This window comes from Fistularia commersonii, chromosome 17 (assembly GCF_037954325.1).
Source record: "Fistularia commersonii isolate RoL2024-O1a breed Wild chromosome 17, RoL_Fcom_v1.0, whole genome shotgun sequence".
NCBI classification, from domain to species: Eukaryota; Metazoa; Chordata; class Actinopteri; order Syngnathiformes; family Fistulariidae; genus Fistularia; species Fistularia commersonii.
Genome location: NC_141300.1, coordinates 8,812,275 through 8,838,564, shown reverse-complemented (window position 1 = coordinate 8,838,564; position 26,290 = coordinate 8,812,275). Strand labels below are relative to the sequence as shown.

Here is a 26,290-nt window from a genome sequence, read left to right as displayed (position 1 = left end):
CAAAGCCCAATAAATCATTTATATTGCAGAATAAGCAGCCTCCCTATATTTTGCGCCATAAAATGAATGGTCTAAGACTATTGTGTGCAGACGAAGCACAGAAGATTGATAAGTTCTGATTGGTCCTTAATCATGTTATAATTTCTCTTCCCCTGTGAAGTTTTATGGTGCTCCATGTCCAAAGAAGTGCACTTACAACTCATTTGAGCTCTGTCCTCCCTCACCCATCACTTTCAAAATTGTCGTTCAGGCCTCGATTTTTCTTTTTCTTAATTTCCTCCAGGCACACTTGCCATTATCTTATCCTGCTTTCAAATTCATAAGTCTAGTCCCGCTTTCTTTCAAGAACTCATGTACATTATATGCCATATGCTGTGTATACTTTTCATTCTACCAGCCTTTTAATCTCAACAGTTTCATCACAGTCTGCTTTCCATGTACCTCAGTGATGCAGAAGAATAAATGGACAGGCATTGCAGGCAAAAGTTTGAAGTACCAGCTTGACATTTAGCCGTCTGATGATTTCCTGAAACAGTCTAACACTGAGATTACAGCTTTCAGCCCTCGGTCTGCTCATCACTACTTATTCTTTAGTTTTCCGGCCCTTCAGATCTCAAAAGTTCTACTCCGTTCTTTGCCAAATGCAAATTCTTCTCTTTGACCGCACTACTCCAATGCTGCTGCAATAATGTACCTTCCACCGTGCTATGAATGAGTGAATGAAACAGAATCAACTAAGTGATATAATGCTGCAGCTTATTCAGATGAGCAGCGAAAAAAAAAAAAAAAAAAAAACGGTTGCCCTCTGTCTTCTCCTTTCCCCCAGCTTTTTGATTTCACCCAAAAGTCTTGTCTCCAGCTCAGGGGCTTTTCACGAGGCACAATTTGCTGTAATATTGTGGGTCCACTCTAACTAGTCCCAGGCTCAGACCTAAAGCCCCGGCATGTGTAACATTCTCCTTAAAAGTCACCAGGTAATACTCCTATCCATGCTTTGATATTGTCCTTAAGCTTAAACCCCTGCTGAGAAAGGACGGTGTCTTTGAATTCTTACTCCAGTAAAGTTATACAGCAGATTGAACCCAGACCCGCCTTGCAGTTTTTTACCCTCGTGAGGTGTGTTGTCGTCAAAGCTGACTTTGACTTACTTCTTTTCCTTCCATCACTGCAATCTTCAGGCTCCACACACTCTTCGCCCTTTTTGTTTCTAAAGACATGCAGTGCATCCAGTCCAATTACTTTAAAGTCACTGAATATGGATTCAACGCCTCCTGCACTGTCTCAATACCCTCATATCCTTTTACCTGCTGCTTCTGCTGCCTTCTTTGTATTCATACACATCACTGACATGAAATATTTATTCTTCCACACTGACACTCCATAGAATACAAAAAAGGTTTTCTGCTTGGATGTATTTAAACACATCAAAAGTGATGTCATCAGTCTGCGTCTGGAAAACAGAAAGCTTCTTCAGCTTTGCCCTCCAGTCACAGTGTGGCCTCTTAGAAATTCCTGAATGCAGAATTGGCAGAGAGGGGGCAACATGGCATGCTTTCCCACCGCAGAATTGCATATCATTCCTCATATTATTTATTTGATGTCACCTTCGCGTCTCTCTTTGTAATATCACTTACATGATTGGGCACCATGTGACATCATTTTCCAACTTTTAAGTGTCTGAATGCATGCACTGAATAAACATACAATTTTAGATAGATTTCCTAATTTATTGCAAGATAAAGGGTCCCTTTAGGACCTGTAAAACCTGGAATCATAGGTGGGCAGATTGAAATGCAGGTGTAAAATACCCTCAGGATAGATTCTGGAGGCTATGAAATCCATTCACTCAGATAATCTGTGCCTTGGGTGGCCTATATTGTCTTATAAGGGTGAATATCCATGAATAGCCACAACAGAAGCATGTTATCTGCAAAACAGTAAAATGCTCAAATGGAAATATAAGAAATTTCAGCAACTAGACCCCGCCTGAAGTATGTAGTATAGTAAGTAGTAAGTAGTAGAAAGTATGTATAAAAGTATGTATAATATCACTCCACCGTGATATTGACATTCACTTAATGAGGACACGCCACATATAAGCTATTGAATTCATTGTATGAGGTAAATTTAAAACTACATGATATTCCTCAGCCATGCAAAGTCTGCTACATCCACTCACGTACCGAGCACAGGGTGAGAGATACAATCAGAATATAATCCCCCTCAAGTCACCCTGATGCTTTAATTCCTTTCCAGGGCTCCAAATAAATTGAAAATATTTCCCATCGAAGTGATTCATAGTTGCTTGAGTAATGTTACGAAAACTGAATTTGTTTTTGAAAAAAAAAAAAAAAAAAACGTTTCTGAGACTTACAAAAGGGTTTAATAACATTTTGTAATAAAACTACTCAAACTTTTTTTGAGGAAAACAAAGTTTTAAAAAAATTTAAGAAAACACAATTTCTAACTGGAAGCATAACAACAGACTGAATTTTTTTTTCTCAATTAATTAGCTGTTAATAAGCTAAGATTAAAACGCTCGTGTTGGCCCATTAGAGGGAGAGTTATCAGAGGGAGACACTTTAAATGTTTCACTCATTAAATGATTCATTCAGTACATCCTCCCATAGCACCATAGCAGCAAAACACTACGAGAAAAGAATACTATGTTGGGTCATGTAAAGCTCATCAAACTCAATCACCCGTAACCACTGCAAAAAGCTCCTTTCGAGAGCAGCTACCATTGAGCCATTTGCCACGTGCAAGCAATGTGCCACTTTGTCCCCGTAATGGTTTCAATCCTCTGGCGACCGCTGCGGTTCTTGGTGAGTGAGGTTTTATATGTAAATTCAATAACTGCTCATACAAGCATTAATCAGCCGCAACCCACTTGGTTTATTCCTCTTCTTCCTGTTTATTATTATCTTGCTTCATTGTCCTCCGTAATACAATCTAATCAACTAACCTAGCCTGCATATCACCCCCCTACACACACATCCATCTAAACACAGACACTCACACACACACACACACACACACACACACACACACACACACACACACACACACACACGTCATTTATACCTTGGAAAATTGGAGGCATAGAAGGAGATGCAGTCCCTTGTCTCCCACAACATCCAAGTAAAAAAAAAATCCCCTTAATGATGAGCCAAAGTTGTGTCATCGAAGGTCTCGAGTGAAAGTTCCTGTCATTTATAAGCAACTCAACATCAGCTTCCTGTCACCATCTCAACATGTCTCCAGATAACCCCATTAAGCTTTTTAAAATGATTTAATTATAACATCTCTATGATGTCTGCTGTTTGCAAATAAGACACATGGATCAAATTTTATTTTAACTTTCTTCAGGACACTTTTGGAGAGTTCCTGTCAGTTATAGTGGAGGTGACTTCAGTCTGTCCATACGCATGCAAGCACACACAAACACACACACGCACACAAATACACACATACACACAAAGATACACTGTCATTCACAACCCCACACAAAACTTAGCTCACTGCTTCACAGTGTCAGCTGCTCCTCAGGCCTGGTGCCTTTAATTGTCTCTTAGCCAGCACCACATTAGTTCTCCCCGATTTAAAGCTCGATCATCTTGAATAACAAATTCAATAGAAGTCGGGTGCTGCATATAGTAAAGACAGGGAAAGCCAGGTAGTTAGGGCAGGGATGACGATATATAGATTCAGAGAGACAGAGCAAATGAGAGAACTCCCCTGTTTGTTCACTACAGAGAACATAGATGAAGGTGAAAACAAAATGGACAAGACAATCAATGAGACAGAAACCAAACAAAGCATTTGTTTTCACAACAACGGGAGGAGGAAAAAAAGTCTGATTAGATTCTTTTCTAAACATGAAGAAGCCTTCTCTTTGCACATTTTACAATCAATTATTGCCGTTTGAACAAGGTTCAGCAGCGGATTCTCAATAAACAGAGATTGTGCCAGAAAATAAACAGATCCATTTAACTTCCTGTTAAATGTTTTTCTTCATCCCTTTTGAACAGCGCCAGTAAATCTCTCAAGAGTGTCATTGAAGTGTTCCTCAAAAAAGCATCACTTAAGCTGTAAGTTGGCTATCACTGTGCTTGTTGCGGTGATGAATGTGTCTACATGAGTCACAATGCAAAAAGCAAGGAAGAAACAGAATGATACAGGGTTAGATCCTTCTTAAATGTATCAACTCAAGTCACACTCGTGACAATGCGTACAGATGAAGCAGTGAGAGGTTGGTGCGTTATGCAGAAACTGAAAGAAATATGACAGTTTGAAGTGGAACATAGATACTTTTACAGTTCTGTGGCTTTTCAATTTGAGATTTATCGCATTGTGTGCGTGTGTGTGTGTGTGTTTTTGTGTGTGTGTGTGTGTGTGTGTGTGTGTGTGTGTGTGTGTGTGTGTGTGTTGGAGAGAGAAAAATAAACAGTTGGAGAGAGATAGAAGGATAACCGGGCAGCCACCGAGAGAATGGGAAGTGCTGCAATTCTGTGGGGGGAGACTGAGTTTTGATTGAGGCAATGAAAAATGCAAATATTTCAGCTGTTCTTGCTGCAGTGGCATCTCCTCTGCTCAGCTAAGGGCTGGATATTTAATAAACCCCAAAGATTGCGTATAAATACAGCATGCCAGAACACCGGGACCAGAATAAATTGATTATGATGATACACAACATTGTCAAACAATTTTCACTCATAAAACAATTATTTCTTTGCTACCAAGTGGCAAAGTGATCTGCAGTTGTCTGTACTAATTCTGTGTCTAAAGAGCTATTTCCTATTTTATCAAGTATAAATGAGAGAGGTTGCACTCCCACAGCACATTATTACTTTATAGAACCCCAGGTTGCTGATGGCAGCTCTTCTCTCTGTCCCCTGTATTTATAGATGCCACAACAGCCTAGGAGATGGGATTTTTAAATTGCACTTAATCTGTTTTGTTTTTGCCATTTTTCTTTTTCTTTTTCTCTCTTCTTCAACTCTTGTTATTTGTACCAGCCAGACACATAGACCACTTAGTGCTGCCGAGGTTTATACACCCCAAGAGCAAAGCAGGTGAACTCGAAGGCAATCGTTTCCAGATCCCGTCTCTTACTCCGGTTTCTTATTTTTCCAATCGTCACTGTACCTTTAAAGCAGCAGGTCCCAATCGAAAGCAGGTCTGTCGCCGGAACAAAGAGCGAAAATTTAATTTCCTTATTTCTATTCACATTTTCAATTTGAACATAAAACATTGCAGTGGAAAGGCAGAAAATTGAAAACAAAAGTTAACAGATTAAAGAATGGCAAATGGAAAAGATCATAATAAAGATTGTATGCTTGGGAAAATGGAAAGATTTCCAATTTCCTTATTAATCAAGTAAAAGGAAATATATTCAACAAAATGACGATGCACATAAATACCATAATTTTAACTCCTCCACTGCACATAGATCAGGCATATGGAGACAGTAAAGTACCGCATCGATGAATCCAACAAACACGGGAAATATTTAAATTGCATCATATTCACACGCTCTGCCATTGTGTTCCACATCACTGAAGGGGATGAAAACACATACATTTCCTTTTTCAGATTTATAATTCATTTAATTTTAAATGTGTGACATATTTGTATGGAAATACAGGTACTCCCCCCCCCCATCCATGTAATATGAAAGTGGGAGCCTCTGATGGCCTGTGGGAGAACTGTGAGAGAAAGTTTAACAATACACAAACAAGATGAATAGCGTCATGGGATTTGCGTCACTCAACAAATCAAAGCCGAACGCTACTGAACTCTACAAAGTGTTTAAGTTTCTTTTCATCATTGCGGTTAAAAGTCAGAAATAAAACCGACATCCTTCTTTTTTTTTAACTTTTTTTTCCCCCGGCTCAGGTAGCTGTTTTCACCTCGCCAGGCTTTTTTCCATCCAACACACATTTTTTGATAGAAACAAACTTATATAATGTCATCGTCCAAAGGTATGTTAAAACTGTATGAATCTGAATAAAGCCTTGGACAGCTGTGCAAGTTGATACTGAGGATTTTCCTCTTTGGAAATAACATACATCATCCAATTATTCATGAGGTTAAATTGATATCTGCAATTGGAAAGGAGTCAAGGTTGTAAACAACAATGGTGATTGTGACTAAGTCAAACGATTAGAGAGAAGCCAGTAAGTAAGATATGCACAAACCTTTCCATCTTCGCCATCCCAGAAAGGTGGTTTTACTATTTGGACCCCAGCAGAGGAACATTGATTTACAGCCAAGAAAGTATCACTCCAATAACAACACCTGATTTATTTGTTGATATATATATATATATATTGTTGAAGTACACACACCTCAAGTCAATATGCAAACTCATGCTGTTTATTTGGGATGTCAGTAAATTAGACAGAATTAATCAAATTAGACAGAGTAACTCGCTCAAACTTTCTGGGAAAAGACACAGCGGTTTTTATGTTTGTTTGTATTACTTTTTAGGGGGCTACATGACAGCGCTTAGCAGTTCAGATGCATCCTCGGGTTGAAAGCTTCAAATTTTAGCAACGACCACATAACCAGATAGTTCAGAATCCATATAGTAAAATGAGAAATCAAAAATTTTAGCTTTTTGCTGTGTTTCACTTATTGTTAACGTGTTTAGTGTGTGCTTTAAGTCCCCACCCTGTTTATTATCCTAGTAACCACAGTAAAATGAACAGGAACGTTTACACCAACAGTGGACTGTCCCACTGTAAGTAAACGGCTGCTGCTTTTTATTATATGATTTTCTTGCATGTTGGGACTTTGTAAACCGCAATCTAGTCGTCCATCGGTCATTAAAGCCCTCGGAGAGCTATGCAAATCACCCTTGAACTAATAAATGGCTCCTGTCTTTTTTCATTGAAATTGAAATAAATGAGAGATTCCTAAAGCCCAGAGTTTAGAGATGAGAAGTAACACGAGCATTAAAGGGAATAGAGCCACTGACGGTGAATGGAGACAAAAAATGACAAAGTAGAAATGAAGAGCGTAGAGATTGAGTTGGGGGGTGAGGCATTATACAATATTGCAGGAGGAAGAAGGGGGTGCAACAGGGCTTTGAGGGATGTGGAAGTAGGGCAGTGAAGAGACATGCGAAAGGAAAACCCACAGTGGGGGAGTGTGGGGGAGAGAAGGGGCTGAAATGAAAGGAAGTGTGAGATGAAGACCTGTGTGTGAGTATTTCCCAGTTCCCATGGTAACACTAGACCGATCCTCCTACCCCCAACTACACATTCTCATACATCTCTCCGCTACTCCATTTTCATACCCAGTGGGATCACATCCCACATTTTGGCATATTAAACACAGATAAATCAAAACACACTCACTCTTAATACATTGTATGACACTCTGAAATTGCCCCTGATAAAGGAAATGAAAATAATTTGTTTTCAACATGGGAACAGCTGTGCTCACCTGGAAGGCCATCATGCTGCATTATGTCATTTTCGCCGGGTATCCATCATCTCACAAAATACGTATGTATGTGTTGATGTTTTGATATTCTCCCTGTCACAATACACAGTTAAAGAAATATCAGAAAGATACCAGAAGAAGCAAAACCATTGAATCACAAACCCTCCAGGCAGCTCCAGGAGCTCCAGGCAGTTCTTAAATATTATTAAAAAGAAAGAGAGAAAGAAGGAGTGAGAGAAGAAAAAAAATAGCTGCAGAGTTCTGAGAGCGTCCTGTGTACCACTATTTTTCAAAAATGCCATGCCTTTGAGGAGTGTCCTGTGTTACACAAACTTATATAGTTTAATAATATACCTTAGAAATATTTGAGACATTGCAAAATTGAGCTTTGTAAAATAAATAGGAAGGTTTTGATCGGGGTTAGTTTAAAGGTTAATTCAACTTATTTATCTGTAATCTTTCCCTCGTAGAGAAATCTCTGTTAATATCAATCGTAAAACTCTAAGCCTGATATGCCTATTGTTTGTTTGCTTGTTCACTCTATACTTTTTTCCTCTGAATGTGTATGTGTATATGCGTCCGTGCGTGCGTGCATGTGCGTTTGTGTGTGCGTGTATGTGACACACACATTTCTAATGGTGACCTTTGTTACTTGTTGTTTGTTACTTGTAAACTTGCATTCTCTATGAACAATATTGCAAACATACACCGTTCACAGAGGCCACCCAGTGGTTATTGTGGAAAAACAATTATATTTTGATATAATTGAAAAAGATGCACTGTTTCAGACCTCGAACCCATCAGATTGAGATTCTTCAACATCTTACTTTGAGTCTGGAGCATCATTTGAGGGGTCAGTCTTTCTCTCCCTGAAAGATAAAAATAGATTCACTCAGGGTAAAATCACAAAGCAGAAAAAGGCAAAGCCGATTTCTTTGAAATCAACTCTTAAGATATGATTCCACAAGGATCAGTAATATAATTTAAACACAAGAGACCTCTATCTTCCAGGCATAGAAAGCAACCTCACGTTACATTGTTTTTGTCCTCGACGTGTCTTTGGTTGTTTTGGATTTTGCACGGAGAACTTTGAAAACATAATCACAGTATCTATAAAACCTTGGTTTCACTCCAAATGTCAGTATGTCAGTGAATTCAAATATCCTGAATGCAAATAAAATCTAGTTTGATGGCAATTTAATCTTTTTTAATCATCATCTCCGACCACTTTCCAATTAGACGTATGAAAAGCCTTTACAACCAATCAATATCTAATCTTGTTATTGTGAGGTCTCATCCCGACTGCAGGAGAAGCAAGGAAACGAGGCTTCAATGTATGGAATATAAATAACAAGTACATTACAAAAAGTTATACCAAGGTTGACACTCTAACCTGTATTTTAACTTTTTTCTCTATGAATCTCCTGCAAGCCCTCAAGACAAGTGATTCATTTGCATTTTTTCCTAAAATGACATTTTTAAGAACTTAAATGTGAATAGGTTTTGAACACTACCCTCACAGGTGTCGGAGGGTTGGAAGCTGACCGTTAAGACGGAGGTTGTCGGGGCAGGCAAAAAGAGAGCAGGAGGTTCCTGATTCAGCTCCTCTGCAGGGTTACGGTGTCACGGGAGAGTGGATGTAATTGCACTGATGTGGTCAGGGAGCCGGGATGCTTAATGGAGTGTCACTGATTAGATCAACAGAGACTGCTGGGCAATGTAGTGTTTCTAATTGAGTTGGATGTCTACCAGGCTTCTGTCCACTGGATGTATATCCGATATGCATGCACAGTAACATAGGCACTCCTGAGATGTTTAGGGTCTGAACCTAAAAAAGTTGCATATTCAGTCCTATTTCTTATAACCAGTGGTGCACACAGTATTTCCTGATATAGAACACATGTAGTGTAGCAAAATACGAGTGCAAATGAGGATTATGTATCTGCAAGTAATTTCCCAATTATTAAATGTCATAGGAAGGATAATGGTTTGATAAATCCGCAGGAGCATATGCAAGTACACGTTTTAGTCTTTTGGCGTACCCACAGCTTCAGGTTTACCTAGAGCCGAAGACTTTGTGGCGTGCATGCACGAGCACGTACGTTTGTGCGTGCACGGGAGTGTGCATGTGCAGGGATGTACAATCAGACTACAGAAGCACACAAACATTTATGGCCCTGTTTCTCTGACAGCCAGGTGTTGATTAAGTAGCATAATATTATAGTTACAAGGCCTCGTGATGGCAATTTAAGCAAATGACAGGAGATAAACAATTATGTAAAATGATATATAAAACAGACATTCAAAGCAACTGGGGAACACAGGTGGATGTTTACTAGCTGAAATGGCTGTAGTTACCTGTAAAATACGGCTCCATCGTATTTGGATGTTTCACATCAAGATTCTTCCAGTTCCTGCAAAATAATGATGTGTTCTGGTAATTGCAGCAACAGTTGTAGTTTGTCTGTTCACCGTAAGCATGCTGCTGACAAGTGGTATTTCTCATGGGAGAAAAGAGAGGAAAATTAAAAACAGAAAGTGGCAAGCGTCAGTGACATCTACAAGATTACATGTTTAAACAGCATTTTTCTTCCCACAATATGATGGTACAGGGCAAGAGCGGCAGCAGTTTACAGCCGGCAAATAAGATTTAATCGAATTTATGTTCGAGAGGAAAGGCAGGGCCGGGCTAAAGTGGGAAGGCAGAGAAAGACTGGAAAAATGAATGACGGAGAAAATTGCAGTCAGGGTTAAATGAGGTAAATGTAGAAAAAACTGAAGACGAGAGCCCTGCATTAGAGGGAGGATACCGACTGCTTATTTCGGTGAGCTGTTAGGTGGAGAAATGACTGGTTGTCAAGAAAATAACCATATCTCACAATGACTTGATATATCATTTACGGTAAAATAAGTTAAAAAGAACAATTAGTATTTTGAAAAAGTTCCAGATTCAAGTGCTTTGTAGTGTACAATATTAGCTGCAAAATGTAACTGCAGACAGATTTTTTTATTCTGGCTTACAGGCTTTACCACAGTCTGTTGTTTTTGTTGTCTTTGCAGATGTATTATTCTATAACCTTCAGTTTTTAAGCAAGTATTATGGGACATTAGGACATTGACCCAGCATGTGTGGGTGTCGTGGGTCCAGCCGTGCCCTCTGCATTGGAGTTGAAGCGGGCTGCTCGGGAAGTTCCTGCTAACCTAAGTAGTGCGGTAACATGAAAATAAACTGCATGACTGGTACTGATGAATCGTAGTTATATGTCAGAGCACCCTGGAACACCGTAACCACCCTCAGCTTTCCAATTTATTGTCAGTGATTAATCACCAACATTGTATTTGCTCTGTAGTACAGATAAGCCATAAGGCTCTTGATAGAAGACGTGAATATGTTAGTATCATATTTTGTGTAACTGAATGTTCTTTGGAAAGAGAGAATCTTTTCCATTGCCTCTCCCCACTGGGCAGTCCAATTTGTTCAATACCGCAGGCAGTGACAATGATAAGCTATTTGCTTAGCGCAATAGCATTTCCTGGGCAAGGAATTAAATAAAAGTTGTCCTTCAAATATCTTGGTGGAAGTTGGTAGAGCAAGAAGCATAAAACCACATTATAGTAAAAGTGTGTGTATGTGTTTGTGAGAGTATGTGTGTGTGCATGTGTGTGTGTGTGTGTGTAGGGGGTGCATATAATATACAATGACAGTCTGGAAAGAGTTTGATGGATAAACTAACCTCTGGAAACCTGTTACAAAAATCATAAATAATAGATACCCGGTAACCCAACTGAGTTTGTCTGTGTGTGTGTGTGCATGTGTGTTTGTGTGCTTGTGTGCGTGCAAGCACGTGTGTGTGTTACTGTGTTATACTGCTCGAGTTATCTGGGTCATTGTGACTGAATATTTAATTTTACTGTAGTGAGCTACAGTAACTATTCTGCTCTTAAAGCTAACAATATTACCCTAATCCCAACTCATTAAAATCACAGATGTTATTACTCAGCTAAAATTGAAAATAAATAACTAAAAAATAAAATAAATAAGTTTAACAACTAAATTAAATTTAGGAAAAAATCCCATTAAGTCACAAAATGTGGAAATGTGCAGAACTGGAAAGAGAATGGAACCATGCGCTCATCAAAATAAAATGACATTGTGACATTGTATCAAGTCTTAAGGATAGTGGGAGCGTTGAGTCTTGAACAGCTTTATACTGGGGTAACAAAGTACCCCGCTCCATTTGTCTCAAACTCAAAAGTAGGAGCAACAGCAGACATACTACCAGGCATGCAGTAACACTCGCAGTTTATACGATACGGCCCTTCTGCGACGGGTACGAGTGTACGAAAGGTGGAGATCAAACAGAACAGGACGGGTCTGAGGTTCCTCACATAGATACACACAGATTTTTCTGTGTTGGAGCTCCAGCTTTGACCCTGAAGCCCCACCTCCACCCCCCACCTCCAGTCACAGTTATAAAAAAAAAACAACCAGCTTCCACTGCAGTTCGGCAGAGACGTGATGGGGTCTTTTGCAGTTGCATCAGAAAATTTCTTTCAGATTCTGAAATAAACAGGCTTTGATAACTCACTTTGAAAATAACTTCTACTCACTTTCCCCGCTGTGTTCTTCGCTTTGCTTTTTAAAGCTCTAGAATGCAAACCGATTTATGCTTTGAAATCGCCGACCAGCTCTAGCTCATTTTAAATGGCAGATGACGACAGAGGAGATGCATGTGAGAATGTTTTGTTAGATGTTATGTTTTTATCCATAAACATGTACGACATGTTTTTTTTCCATGACACAGAATTCACCCGTTATAATCCAACTTTTATAGGATTTTAACAATTTTCTATAGAATATTCACAGAGAACCTAAGAACGCCTCATATTTTACCTCTTTGTTTGTTTGTTTGTTTGTTTAGAAGTTTATTAGGACAGTGTACAATTACATTAAGCACAGAGGCAGAGATGTTTGTACAAGATTGTAGCTCATAGCTAATTTCCATCTGTAGTCCTGGACAATACAAATATAAGAGATTTATTGTATTGTAAGAAAGCATTGCAAGAAATACAATGAACATATTTGTTTACATTACTATCTTTTTGTCTGTCTTTCTACAGTCCCTGTTGCTGATTCGCCAGGAGATGGTTGTTTCCCAAAAGAAGCTGGGCGAGTTTTGTGAGGCTCTAAAGCAGTACCTGAAGAATGTCTCTGCTCAGAGGGACTGCTTTCAGTAAGTCTTCTTGTCGCCAGCTTCTGGGAGACGATAACTCTGATCATTTCTCATCTTTAACATCTACCATTTTGTGTGTGAGAATCTCGATGTACCGTATTTCTCATTTTATTTACAATTACCAAGGTTATTCCCTTCCCCCTTTTCCCCATATGAGTAGTAAAAATATCACAAATTTTAGATGGCATTTCATCATTATACTTACAAAATCTGATAAGTTGGTGTGGCGCCCAGGTTGTGTGGATGAGTGACATCGCAACATTGAGCTGAACACCTCATGTCTGAAATATTATACCTGTATTTTCAGGCTAGTAAACTGATGCAGAGGAAAATATAAATCTCCTATCCATTCCACTTTGGGCCTCAGGGTGTAATATTGGGATTTTCCCAAGTAACAGACCCGGTCTGTTGTAGAGTCATAACATCTTGCATGTGCCCTTTACGAGATTACAAGATGCTGACTCTGTTGCAGTTTTCCTATTTGCGTTTCTGTTTTCTCCCGGGAGTTTTAATATAATTTCATGACACAACAAACAACATCAAAAGTTAATGCAGTGCAGAATATACACACATTTTTTTCATTTTATGGAGTAACTTAGGTCATGAAAAAAAGTGTATAGAAGCTTTCACAATGTGAAGGCTCAGGAAATGAAGCTGGGTGGGGGGGATTCAAACAGACACCGGCCTGCACCGCCGATCAAATATGTTAAAACAACCTTCAAATCTGCACCTCAATGTGTTTTTGCAAGTAAGCTGTTAACGTTCTAAGTTATATGTGTCTGACGTGTGTGGGCTCTCCAATGCAGAGCAGGAAGTTTACAGTGAATTAATTAACAGTTTTGTTTGAAGTAGGGGATAACCGGAAAGAAAACCTGTGGGCTGTGCCATCCAAACAACAAGGGAAGAGAGGATGAAATAAATATAAGCATTAAATGTTTAAAAAAAATATTTTTCTGGAAACTATTAGATGAAACATTAAATGGGTTGTGTTGTGATACAAGCAGAGAATCTGTTCTTCTTAGTCAGAACTTACTGTTTGTTTTACAATTTTATATCATTTTTATATATTTGCACTGTCTACATTTAAAAATGAAAAAGAAAGAATAGCGTCAAACAGAGGACAAATGCATAATGTAGATCAAGAACAGTCCTAATTTTAATACAAGATCCAAATTCATTTTGGCATTGCTTTCTTGTACTTCAGTTTTTAGTCCATGTGCCATACAACTCATAGGGTGAAATGTACTTTTATAGTTAAATACAGCTCTTCTCTAGACCATACCAGAAAAAAATCTCTTCTAAAAGCGAGAAGGTCTTAAAGAAATGGGCAAAAAAAAACATCAGAATAAGTGGATGAATACACCTCAGTCAGTCATCAAAGATAAAAGATGTGTTGTGGATATATGTCTTCCTAGAGAAGTCTTTCATCAAAACACTGTTTACATGAAAGGAGGGAAACAGTTCACCAGCTGACAGCCCCATTCATGCCACCACAGGCCGAGGGCTTCACCAGTCACGCTGAAAACTCACACAAAACATCAAGCACATCGAGTCTCCTTGAAGAGGCACAAGCACTACCATACTGCATTGCATGTACAAATACATTCATGAAGGACAAGCATTTTCTGGAGAAAGTGTCCTGAGCTGCCAGTGCTGTGACTTGAGAAAACAACCATTTCTGAAGAGGAAATATGGTATTTAAATACTTGAAAATCCTGGACCGTTTTAAATGATGGATTGGCTGATTGAAATTGAAATCAAATATAAATCCAAATTGAGTATTTATAATTATTTGGAACAGTGAACTCTATTGAACCCCAATAATTCATGTTTTCCAGTCAAAATGTAGGGAATGTATTCTATAACATGTCTATCTGTAGCCAAAAGCAATAAGCTGTAGGTGAGTGGTTAATTTTTAACCGGAGATTTGGCAGCCGACCACGACAACATCCGATAACAAGAGAGATAACGGAAGTTATCTTTATTTTCCTGCAATTGCATCTCCGGTTGCTGGATTGAATTAATACACCACCGGACTTAAAGGATTTATTCATGCAGGGCACACTACTCCATACCTGTCTCTATTTTCAATTACAGTTTGAACACTAGCCTTGTGAGCAGAAGAAGTAATGACAATATTTGTCCTATTTATCATAATATAATCACTATAATCATATTGTGTTTTATCGTAATACAATCTAGCATTTATCCATCCATCTTTCCCCGCTTATCCGGAGTCGGGTCGCGGGGGCAGCAGCCGGAGTAGTGAGGCCCAGACCTCCCTCTCCCCAGCCACATGGTCCAGCTCCTCTGCGGGGACCTCAAGGCGTTCCCAGGCCAGCCTGGAGATATAGTCTCTCCACCGTGTCCTGGGTTTTCACCATGGCCTCCTCCCAGATGGACATGCCCAGAATATCTCCCCCGGGAGCCGCCTAGGAGGCATCCTGACTAGATGCCCGAGCCACCTCGTCTGACTCCTCTCTATGCGGAGGAGCATGAACTCTACCTCAAGCTCCTGCCGGAAGACCGAACTTCTCAACCTGTCCCAAAGCGAGAGTCCGGCCACCATCCACAGAAAAGTCATTTCAGCCGCTTGTATCCGTGATCTCGTTCTTTCGATCACTACCCACTGCTCGTGACCATAGGTGAGGGTGTAAACGTAGACCGGCCGGTAAATTGAGAGCTTCACCTTCTGGATCATCTCCCTTTTCACCATGACATACCAGTACAGTGTCTGCATCACTGATCTGCCAAGTGCACATTGACGCCTTTATGCCTGAACATGGTGTTTGTTATTGACAATCCATAACGTGCACAGAAGTCCAAGAACAACACACCACTTGGGTTCAGATCTGGCGGGCTGTTTCTCCCGGTCACGCCCTTCCAAATTACACTGGCGTTGAAGTCTCTCAGTAGAACGAGGGAGTAGGAGCGCTCTCTAGCCCCTCTTAGGGCCCCAAGAACAGTAGGTAAACTGTACTGTTGTTGGATGCATAGCACAAACCACCACAACCACCAAGTCAGTTGGCAATCAATACGCCCACACCTGCCCAGTGCCTCTTACTGGGGACAACTCCAGAGTAAAAAAAGTGTCCAGCCTCTCTCGAGAGGCCTGCATCCACACCCCACACTGTGCGTCGAGGTGAGTCCGGATATATCTAGAAGTAATCTTTCAGCCTTGCGCACCGGCTCGGGCTCCTTCTCCACCAGAGAAGTGATGTACCAAGTAGCCAACTTCTGCAGCTGAGGGTCGAACTGCCAAGGTCCCCTGCTCCGGCCACCTGGCTCACTCTGCACAATTATTGTGAAACCATGCTGATCAAGGCATTTTGATACAGTTGCAAATATGAGCTATCCTTGATGGAAATGATTACCAATTATCAATAATTAAATACATTATAGGTCGATGTTTCAGTTCTGAGGAACTGCTATAAATATTATAATCTTGTTACTGCAAAAAATCAAATTTTTCATTGGACACCATATTTCTTGATCAATGTCATTATTAGATTAAACATGATAAGCTAATATAAATGTGGTAAAACATTGAAATTTTGGCCAAAGATATGAAAGTGATATGAGAAGTGCTTCATCTTTTAGGAAATTTGAATGTCTGGTTGTAATTAACGTAAATTTGCCTTATTTCTAACCATATTGCTTTGTGATTTTTCAGGCTGCATTCAATTCCTGATAGTATCTTTACTTTTGATATTAAAAGAAACTTTCACGTCAAGGTCATACCACTTCATCCTGCATTATCTCCGGGAAATAAAAGTATTTTGCTGAGGAAAGGAGAAAACAGTAGATGCAGGTAGAAGGGCCTTCAGGTAAAACACTTGTCCTTCAGATGGCGGTTTGTCTGTTTTCTGGCATGGTTTCATTTGTTCCTCCCACTTCATCAGTAAAAAGGTGGCATATAACTGTGAATAATGGATAAAGGAAGGAGAGATTTGCTGATAGAGGAAGTCTTTTCCGCTCATTACCTGTAAATACATCAGTTTTTACCTCCTGTGTTCTCTCTTTCTCTCTATGTCAGACTCTTTCGACACATCGTTCCCTTGAACGAGCAACCATGAAATGAAAAGTTTATTTAGTTTCCGCCTTTGTCACTTTTTATGATGAATTTGTGATCATGCGCATGAGCAAATCATAATTTTTTCCCGCAGAGCAAATGCAACTGATGTGTAACGCTTTACGGCCCTCTGGGGACGTTACTCATCAGATAAAGAGATAAATCGCAGATAAACAAGGTGATAAAGTATAATTTCTTATTTAGTAGCATTTTCCACATGTATCTTTACCTTTTACCCTTTTTAAATATTCCTTTTCAACACAGATTTGTTATGTTTTTGTTTCAAAGTAATATTTCAGAATCATTTACCATTCCCAGTTCTGCTGCTGAAAATGATAAATAACCAGCATATTGGCCCATAATGGATGGTCCACATTTCAGTCTATGTATTTCCAGATTTACATCTAATATATTATATCTTATATTGTTTTTCTAGTATACATTTATGTGACCAAAATATATGATTCAGCAAATTTCCTATCATGTCTACCATTGTTTCTTCCTCTTCAGAAATGCCTGTACCTCTACAAAAGAGTGTATTTTTGCCAGCTTTCTATGCAAAAACAGCTTGTTTTCCCAGTGCCCTCTTTAGGTTCACAAAAGAATTACAGCACGATAATTGAATGAATTAACAACCTAATAACTAGTAAATTTATACCGGTGAATAGTTGTTTGAAACTTAATTTATGCAATGCATGTATAATATTACTAATAATAATAAGTGGAGACTGCAACCTGCCAATCTGTGATTTAATAATTTTCCCATTAGTTGGGTAAATCGGCTCAAAATAGTTCAAACTGCCAAAGAGCCGGAGTTATTAATACACATTTCCTGTCACTGCAAACACATTTTGCAATATTGGTGCATTGGTGCACAACACGAACTGTTTTCTGTAGTGATAGTGATCAGAGGGTCAAAAAAACAAAGATCTGGGCACAGAGTTAAGGAGTGAGAGAGAACAGCTGAGAATATTATTAACTACAGTAACAGGATAAGCAGACAGGAGATGGAGAGAGTCTCAATAATGGCTGATCACTTCCAGTTCCTCTCAAGCAGTAAATGGCTAAATGGACCGGGAAGAAAGGCTTGGACAGAGTACAGACAATATAGTCAAAAATATCACATCCAACAACTCAGATCTGTGTTTCTGAGCCCAAAACTTTTCCTTGTTATGTTATATTCAAGTCTCAGAATGCACCACAAGTATGACTGAACACTGTACTGCTCTCAAACACTTTTATTCCCCTTATATGGACTCACATGTTTTAGATGTGCTTAAAAGTTCTCTAATATCATTCAGTCATTCATTATCTGTTCTGCTTAACCTGTATTGTCTATCTCACTCACATATCTGGGCAATTTAGGGACCCACTTGCTGTTAAGCTCGAACCACTCTGCAGCCATGCTGCCTTCTGCAGTATCATATCTGTTTGATAGTCTGGACTAATTACTAATCTCTGTGGGAATGAAATAAAACAGTTCCATTCTGATGTTGTCATGGTTCAGTCGAACTTTATAAACTCCTGGTGGAATAGTTCAGTCTGTTCTACAAAAACAGAAAAGTTGAAGGCATGATTGGTTGAACTTTCCCCTGATATAAAAAAATGTAATACTCAATATGGAGGAAGCTAAACTCGGAGGGAAAATAAGGCGCTTTCCTAGATGTTAGTGAGGTTTGCTGTACCATGAAATGGTTCTTTGAAAATCTTGAATCTCCTGAATGTTGCGATGAAGTTGTTTGCGATAAGAGGTAGCTAAGCTGGCACAAACATAGCTGCAATTTCATGCCAAAACAAGTACCAAAATTAGACAGAACCCCCAAATCTGCATAAACAACCTTAGTCGCTCTGCTCCGATGAGCCTAAAGTCAGGAAACTATCGAGCAGATGCAAGTGCAAATATTAGACTTGAGTTGTTTGCAAATTGCACCTTTTCTGTATACTGTCACTTGTACCCAAGTAGAAACTTTTGTGTATTTATCATCCCTTCCACTGGAAGTGACAGCGATTCATTGGGTGTATTTACTTTGCAGTTATCATTCATCAAAGGTGGTTTTAAGACTGTCAGACCCAGCAACAAAATAGTCAGTTCTTGCTGTGAAAGCATCAGCCGTTTACATATCCTTCCGTTTTTCAAAGCTTCTTATCCATAGTACGATCATTTTCCTAATGACAAGAAATCAGGGGATAAGTGAGGACAGGTGGTATTGAAAAAAGCTCAGAGGAAAAACGATCAATATATTAATGTGTTCACTGGCGCTTTGGCTGAACTATCATCAATAATTGCCTAAAACATAATTGTGTTTCACCATAATATTCTTTCAATAGTAATTACCTGAAATTTTGATGAAATGCCCAGAAAGCACAGAATTAGATTACATTAAATGATGGTTAGATGAGCATATCAACTCTTTTTAATTGCTTTTCCAATTGTATATTGTCCAAAGACTGTATAATGATAGTGCAAGCACAGCAGATGTATTTTTATTCAATTTGAAATAAAAATATCAAATTAAAAAAACGCTCAAGATATTACTATGCAAATGTAATAGTTTGCAACGACATATCTCATTTTGTGTTCTGTCAATTTAGGGGAAGAAGTTAAATGAATACTTCAAGTTGTCTTACCAGAGAAAAGTTAGAAATAGAGTTAAAAGTCGGGACATGAAAAAAACTGTAACCGCAATAAAAGTCCCCAACCTTTATTTCATTCACAACATGTGGATCCCAGTGGAGACACTTCTTTTTACATTTGCTGTCAACGTTAGCAGCCTGGGGGGGAGGGAGGGGGGTCCGAATCGCGGGAAACAAACATCATCTATTAGACCAGAAGCACATGAAATATCACATTGTCTAGAATACACCTGGTGGAATAGATGGTAGGAAAATGTTAGGGTTTATGTCAGGGCACTTACTAGATATATTGCATTTTAGAATGATGCTGTTTACTAATATTGTATTTTCTACCTTTAATGCATTTGTCTGAGAGCAGTTGTGCCTTCTGATCACTACTTTACACTTTTTGAAACATTTACAAGTACTGAAGTGATGTATTATCTCAGATATCTGTACTTTTTCATATGGGATCTGATTTATTATGAAATCCTGTCTTTGGAATGTTTCCAGCACCTTATAGGAATCAGAGTTTCATGCTGTTCTGCAGGTAGCATTTGCTTTTTATCCTAAAAAAAAACAGTATCTTCCGCTGGCATTTTCCTCCTGCTGTACTTTTGCAAAATGCATTCCATTATTCCAATGTCTTAGCTGCTTTTTTATGCAGATACATGATGTTTGTGTTAAACCTGTGTTCTTTTTCCTGCCCCTTTAACAATAAATAAACGTGGACTTTTTCTTTCCTCTTCTGACACCAACCAGTCCTGCCCATCCAATGCTTCTCCATCAATCCAATTTCTCCTTGTGATTCACTTGATCTACCCTGTCCTGACTCGCCCCGTTTCCCTCACCTTCCCTTATTCCCACTCTTGTGACTCTGCCTCAGTGTGACTGCAGTGCGACTGCCTGACGGTTTATCCTTCGTCATCTACGAGTTCTGGGATGGAGAGGAAGAGTGGAAGAGGTGGGATATTCACTTTCATCTGACTTAAACAGTGCACCTTAAATCACTAATATCCATGACTAATCCAATTAATGAGAGCTTTCGATTTTCTGTGACTGACATGAGCAAGTCTTTGAAATAGGCCATTCCATTTGCTGGCCCACTGTAAATTTATTAAAAGTTGCTACCATTTATTGTCATTTTATTTCAGGAAATGCCTTTGACTCAGCACTCCAGCTCCTCAAAAGTTTCCCATAGCTGAGCATGGCATTCCTTTGTGCCAATTCTTTTCATTGATTGGCCCGAGCCAAGGGAAGACAGCAACCATTTTTCCTCCATTACTGTCACGGCACTTTGGGAAAAAATTCACTCAAATACATTTAATTAGCATTCTTTGGCCATTTTCTGGCTACAGACTTGCTGAGGCACTTGAGTTGCATCAGGTCATCATGATTTAGTGATGGTCCCAGAGCTGGACAAGAAGAAAGGCTGCTGATGTAGCTGCCTGCTGATCCGAGTTTCTGCTCTACTGCTCACAGCATCTCGCTGCCATTAATATTTCAGCACTTACAGTAAAGGCTAAGGGCCATGCTAAGCGGTTTGCGGCTGTGTGCAATGTGTTTATGACTATGTGTGTGCGTGAGAGACAGAGAGAGAAGGGGAGAGAAGAATCTCAACATCTCCACTTTTCTCAGGCACCTGCAGTCGGCCCCCAACAAAGCCTTTCAGCACGTGAAGGTGGACACGCTGTGCCAGCCAGAGGCTGTGTCCTCTGTTGCCGTGCCAGGTGAGTCTGCAACGCTTACCGTTCTCGCTGCTGCCGCTGATTTCAATGGTGAGCTCTTCATTGGTCGGTTAATTTTTGGTTACGCGAGTGAAACCAAAATATATGGCTCAAAACTTTCATTATGCGAAGAAGATCTTTGATACGCATGAATAAACGGACATGACCTGCTGATGATTTCAGGTTAGTGTAGGTTTCACTTTATTTTTAACATGATATGCATTTCAGGTAGATACAGATAACCCTTATGGGCTTATATTTAACACACCAAAAATCTAAATTATGCTAAAATACCCACAAATTGTATTCCGGAAGCTTATCAGATTTCTTCCCTCTGTTCTTCCCAGTCTCCCCTGAAGCTCTGACTTATTTCCAGCAGACTGAAACTTTTTTCTGGTGAATTAAGGATGGGATTGTGAAACCTTGTTTTTTCACTATGATGAATATGAGACGGGTGTGAAAAAGATATGAAACAATTAGAGAGTAAAACCCTTGTGTTGGAATGATGGGTGCATAATGATTTTTCCAGCTCAGAGACAATTGAATGGAATTGGTGCTGAAATTTAAAGTTTTTTAAACTCCTGGCACTGCCATGCATTCATGGTCAGAGGAGCCTGCAAAATATGCCAATGAAGAGTAGCATTTGTACTTTTTTGACTTGTCAAACTCCTGTTTTTCTTTCTATCTCATTTTATTTTCTTTCTAACTCTCACTTTACCTCGTTATCCCCTCATTGTCGCTGCAGCCGCCTGGTGCAGTGTGAACAGGGGCTGAGTATGAAGACATTCAGTGGCACACCAAGACTCCTGGATGCTTCCCAGTAAACTCCCCCTTTAACCTTAAAACCTTCTCCCTCGCATTTCCTCTGCTCTCATCCCCCTCACCCCAACCCCACCTCCTTCAGCCCTCACATTCCTCAACTCCTTTTGTAAGTACATGTTTACACAGTGAAAATGAATGGTGTCAACAGCAGTGGATATTGAACAAACCGTGAGTTTACCAAAATGCATTTGTATCTCACCATGGTAGATCGCTGGCTCTAGATTTTTGATGATTTCATGTTCTGGTCGCCTCATGAGGTAGCTTCGAGGCAGGTGGAGTCAGTCATGTAGCGCGAAGCCCGGAGTTGCGTTTTTCATGTAGCAGTTACCCATGCTATTTTTAGGTAGCAGCATTCTCAAGGGTTGAATATACCAGAGACCATCCATATGGATTTAATTTAAAAGTAGCGTTTTATTCTCTCACGTCAATTGAAAATCTTTGCACATATCGCAGGACATTTATGTTTGTATTTGACCAAATGTTTTCGACATTCTTCTCACACCAGCTATTGTGAATTCTCATTTAAATGTGCACCAAGTGAGGACAGTCGTCATGTGTTCAGTCTCAGGCAAGATTCACCGCCACTTGTGCTGATGAGGGAAGCACAGGAAAGACCTGTCGAGCAATAATGTGACTTATACTGTTTCAGTCATTTCATAAATTATTAAGTTTTGTTCTCAATTTGGATCGTCAACTTGGACTTAACCCTCCAAAAATCAAAGGCAGTTTGATAAGTGAGCCTCAGCGCATTTTGGAAAGAAATAGAATCTTTGAAGGTTAACAAGCATTAAAACAAGGGATGAAAAGGAAGGAAGATACTGTGTGGAGACAGCCAGGTAATATAATTAGGTTTAAGCAATTGCGCTGTCTCCCTGCATTGCACTGTGGATGACCACGGTAGTGCAACTACAACTACAGCTTCTTTGCTGACGCTGATTTGATGAATATTCTATGGCCTATCTTTTGATTGAAAATGAAAAACAGAACACGGCAACCCATTATTACACATATGCATCCTAGTTTCATTAGTAAACTGAAGACATTTAAAGCCAGGAAGAAGCCATGCAATTGGTGAATTTGCCTATGTTTACAGCCCTTCTGTTTTGTTTCCATGTGAGATCTTCCAGATCTTTCAGCTATTTTACATTAAGTCACCTACTTTCAACATTATGCACAGTGCCAGCTTTTCCAAACATAGAGCAACATTGCTACATTGTGCTTTGGTGTGAGGGTTTGGTGTGCAGTGGGAATGGTGCACTGTATCTAAGGTTGCACTGCCTTGGCCACTAATATACCTTTTTTTTGTTAAAAGGTAATTTAGAATTACATCAGTCAACATATGTTCTAAAAAAGGATGTTCACTCCTGTGTTATTTAGTAGTTGCACTTATTTCTTAAGCCCGCTTACATTCACAATGGCTGCTGTGTGAATAATGTCTCTTAACAAAGATCATGGCAGTTGTTTTAGCATGCCTTACATACAACAGCTCAAATATCAGTGAAGCCCATTGTCATGACTTAATCTAAGATGTACATGATGAGTACCTGGCAGTCAATAGGAGGCAATCCATTCAATAAGTATATATAATTGCTCCAAGAGATGCAGTTATGTATCTGTGTGCATATATATATATATATATATATACACACACATATAACTGCAAAATTAAGTGCCAGTTCTTGATGGACGGGACTGTTGGCAATATATATTTCTTCATACATCTTTTATTTCCATAAGGATTAAGGGGGCTGGAGCATGTTATCATTAACATCAAGGCCCTAAGTGAGCTAAGATGAATCATTTTGCTGTCAAAGGGTGATATCTGATACCAGTTCAGCTGTTACCTTGAAGAAGAGACTTACAAGATAAAGACAGCGTCTCACTGTACTCCATGCAGCTAAAGTTTGTTTTATTTTTGCACTCTATTTGTGTAATGACTGTCTGAAATGCCGATGGGTAGCTTATATTAGCAGTGTAAGTCTAGTAGGGATTGTATATATGAAAATGTTCTATCTATTATGATTATATTTGTATTATATATGTTAGTGCTATGGTGCAATTTTTTCCTCAGTGGAAGTGGCAGTAGCTTTAGAGACTCTGCAGCTTCTTATTAAAGTATGTTCGAATCAGAAAATGTAACACCAGAAACATCAGACAGAGATACTCATCTGAATGACCTTGAATATAAAGCCTTAAACATCACCACACACTAGAGGAGGTTTTGGGAAAGATTGCTTTCTTTTTTTTTGGTTGGACTTAAAATCTCAGCAAGCAGGGAAGCGCCCTAGCAGTCTGTACCTCCTGACATTACGACCTGCAAAGCCAGGCTTGCGTTGCATCAGCACATTGCTTGCGCACACACACACACACACACACACACACACACAGTGTCATCAGTTGCATTTTATTTGTGAAAACCAGATGTACCTAGTTAATAACAACCTCAACTAATCACTTGCAGTTGCCCTCTAGCTGACACCTTGCATTCGTCAAACAGATGGAAGTAACAATAATGACAATGCAAATTTCACTGTCAAAAAGATTTTTGAAAAGAACAAATCAAGGCCACTAGAATCAAATTATCAATCAAAAATGCAGGCTTTGGTTGCCTTTTTTTAAAAAAGAACTGAAAAAATACAATTGTCTTTCTGTAACCTGGCCGTGTTTGCTCCCGTGCCCTCGCTCAACTTAATTCACCTAAGGTTATGAACAGTGATCAGGTTAAGAACTGAGTCTACAAACCTAGTTTCTGCAACATTTTGTGTTTGACATTTACAGGGTTCTTAGTGAGTGTGTTGGACATTTTTCTGACATCTCTCTGGTGTCCTTGATCTTTGACCCCATTGGCTCTGTGACCAAGCTTATGTTCTTACCCTGGCACCCTGGGTTATATCAAGGTCAAATCCAGGTCAAAGTCTCTTAAGAATTTGGATTTAGTGGATCGAATCCCCCTAGACATCTTATTACAGCACCACTTACACCACTCTGATTTCATCAATGTAACATACAATGACACTCTCTCAGAAAGCACAATTTAACATAAGTGAACCTTGCGACTTAAACTTATAGTGTATAAGGTTGTGGAATATGATCAGAGTACTTAGAAATGTATATTGTTATTGCTTATCTGGATTTATAGTTGTAGAATTCAAAAAGTACTCACTGTAAAGTCTATTTTCTCTGCCATCAGCTGATACTATGGTGCCATGAGTGGGGATCCAGCTACATTGATATAAAAATCGGCCTTGCACTGTTCCCTTGTTTTAGACCACTGGGCTGCATTGAGAAGAGCAGAACAGTGTTGTAAACGGGCTTCATTTATTTATCCGTCTCTTTTCCTTAGCAGTACTCCAAACACATACTGTGTTATCTCATTCACACCACAGTGGTGAAGTCTGTTTTCCCTATTTTCAGGTTTATTGTGAGGTTAGGTGTCTTGTTCAACAACACTTAGAAAAGAATAAAACTAGCAAATTTGTAATTAATAGGTGGCCGCTCTACCCCTTCAGCCATGTTGCTCTCAACATGTTGAATAATATTTGAGATCCTTTTTAGCATTTGGTTATGACTTGCTGCCTCATCTGTGAGATGGACTAGATGGCATATTATCAGCGCAGTAGTAGTAAAAACAGGCCCTGTGGAGATTTTGACACCGTTAAGTGCAATAATTACTAAGAGCTGAGAAGATGACATCATGGTGATTCTTTCAAATTTAAAATGTTTTGGGGGGGGGGGGGGTTCTGGAACTTTAAACCTACCATGCAAATTGTTTTCAGAAATATAAACCTTAATAAGGGCAGCAGTTTTATTCATTAAAGCTCCTATTTAAATCATCCCCTTTTTGTTTCTGTTGAGCTAGCGGTCTCTCAGAACATTGATGGATCAGCAGATGAATCCATGGAGATGATTTAACAAGGCGCATTTTGCTCTTTTAAATAAGACATCAACTTCTGAATAGACCACATACATGAACTCAAGTACAGCTATTTCCACTGTGGCAGCCACTTTGTAGCTCCAGAAAATGCTGCACCATTATTGGGCACTACAGTCCCACTGTATTGGCTCGGCTCATGAAACCAGTGGGAGTCTGAAGGAATGGCAGAGGCTACAAACAGATCTGTAAAGCAAAATGAAACTTGAGCTCTGCAGATTTGTCTGGTTGCCAAACTAAATATTACTTGCTTGTTTACAAAAAAAAAAAAGAAAAAAATATCATACAAGGCACTTTTAGCCTTTCACGCATTGAAATGCGTAATGTACACCACAAACTGTGTCAAATCTAGTTCGTTTTAAAGGGGGAACTGCTACGTTCCAAGTAGAAACAGACCTTTTCTGCTCGGTTGATGTTTACATGTCAGGAACATGCTGTA

The 26,290-nt window shown here is 39.3% G+C and overlaps 1 protein-coding gene across 2 annotated transcripts in view; it reads left to right on the top strand.

Moving 5' to 3' along the window:
* necab2 (N-terminal EF-hand calcium binding protein 2) overlaps positions 1 to 22,633 on the top strand; it is a 100,050-nt gene extending 77,417 nt beyond the window's left edge. For both annotated transcript variants that reach the window (XM_086162999.1, XM_086163000.1), the window contains 4 exons: positions 12,574 to 12,686; positions 20,258 to 20,335; positions 21,010 to 21,101; positions 21,844 to 22,633. In XM_086162999.1, the coding sequence (XP_086019125.1) occupies positions 12,574 to 12,686; positions 20,258 to 20,335; positions 21,010 to 21,101; positions 21,844 to 21,872 (312 nt within the window). In that variant the 3' untranslated portion in view covers positions 21,873 to 22,633. The remainder of the gene's footprint in view (positions 1 to 12,573; positions 12,687 to 20,257; positions 20,336 to 21,009; positions 21,102 to 21,843) is intronic.
* The last annotated feature ends 3,657 nt before the right edge of the window (positions 22,634 to 26,290 follow it).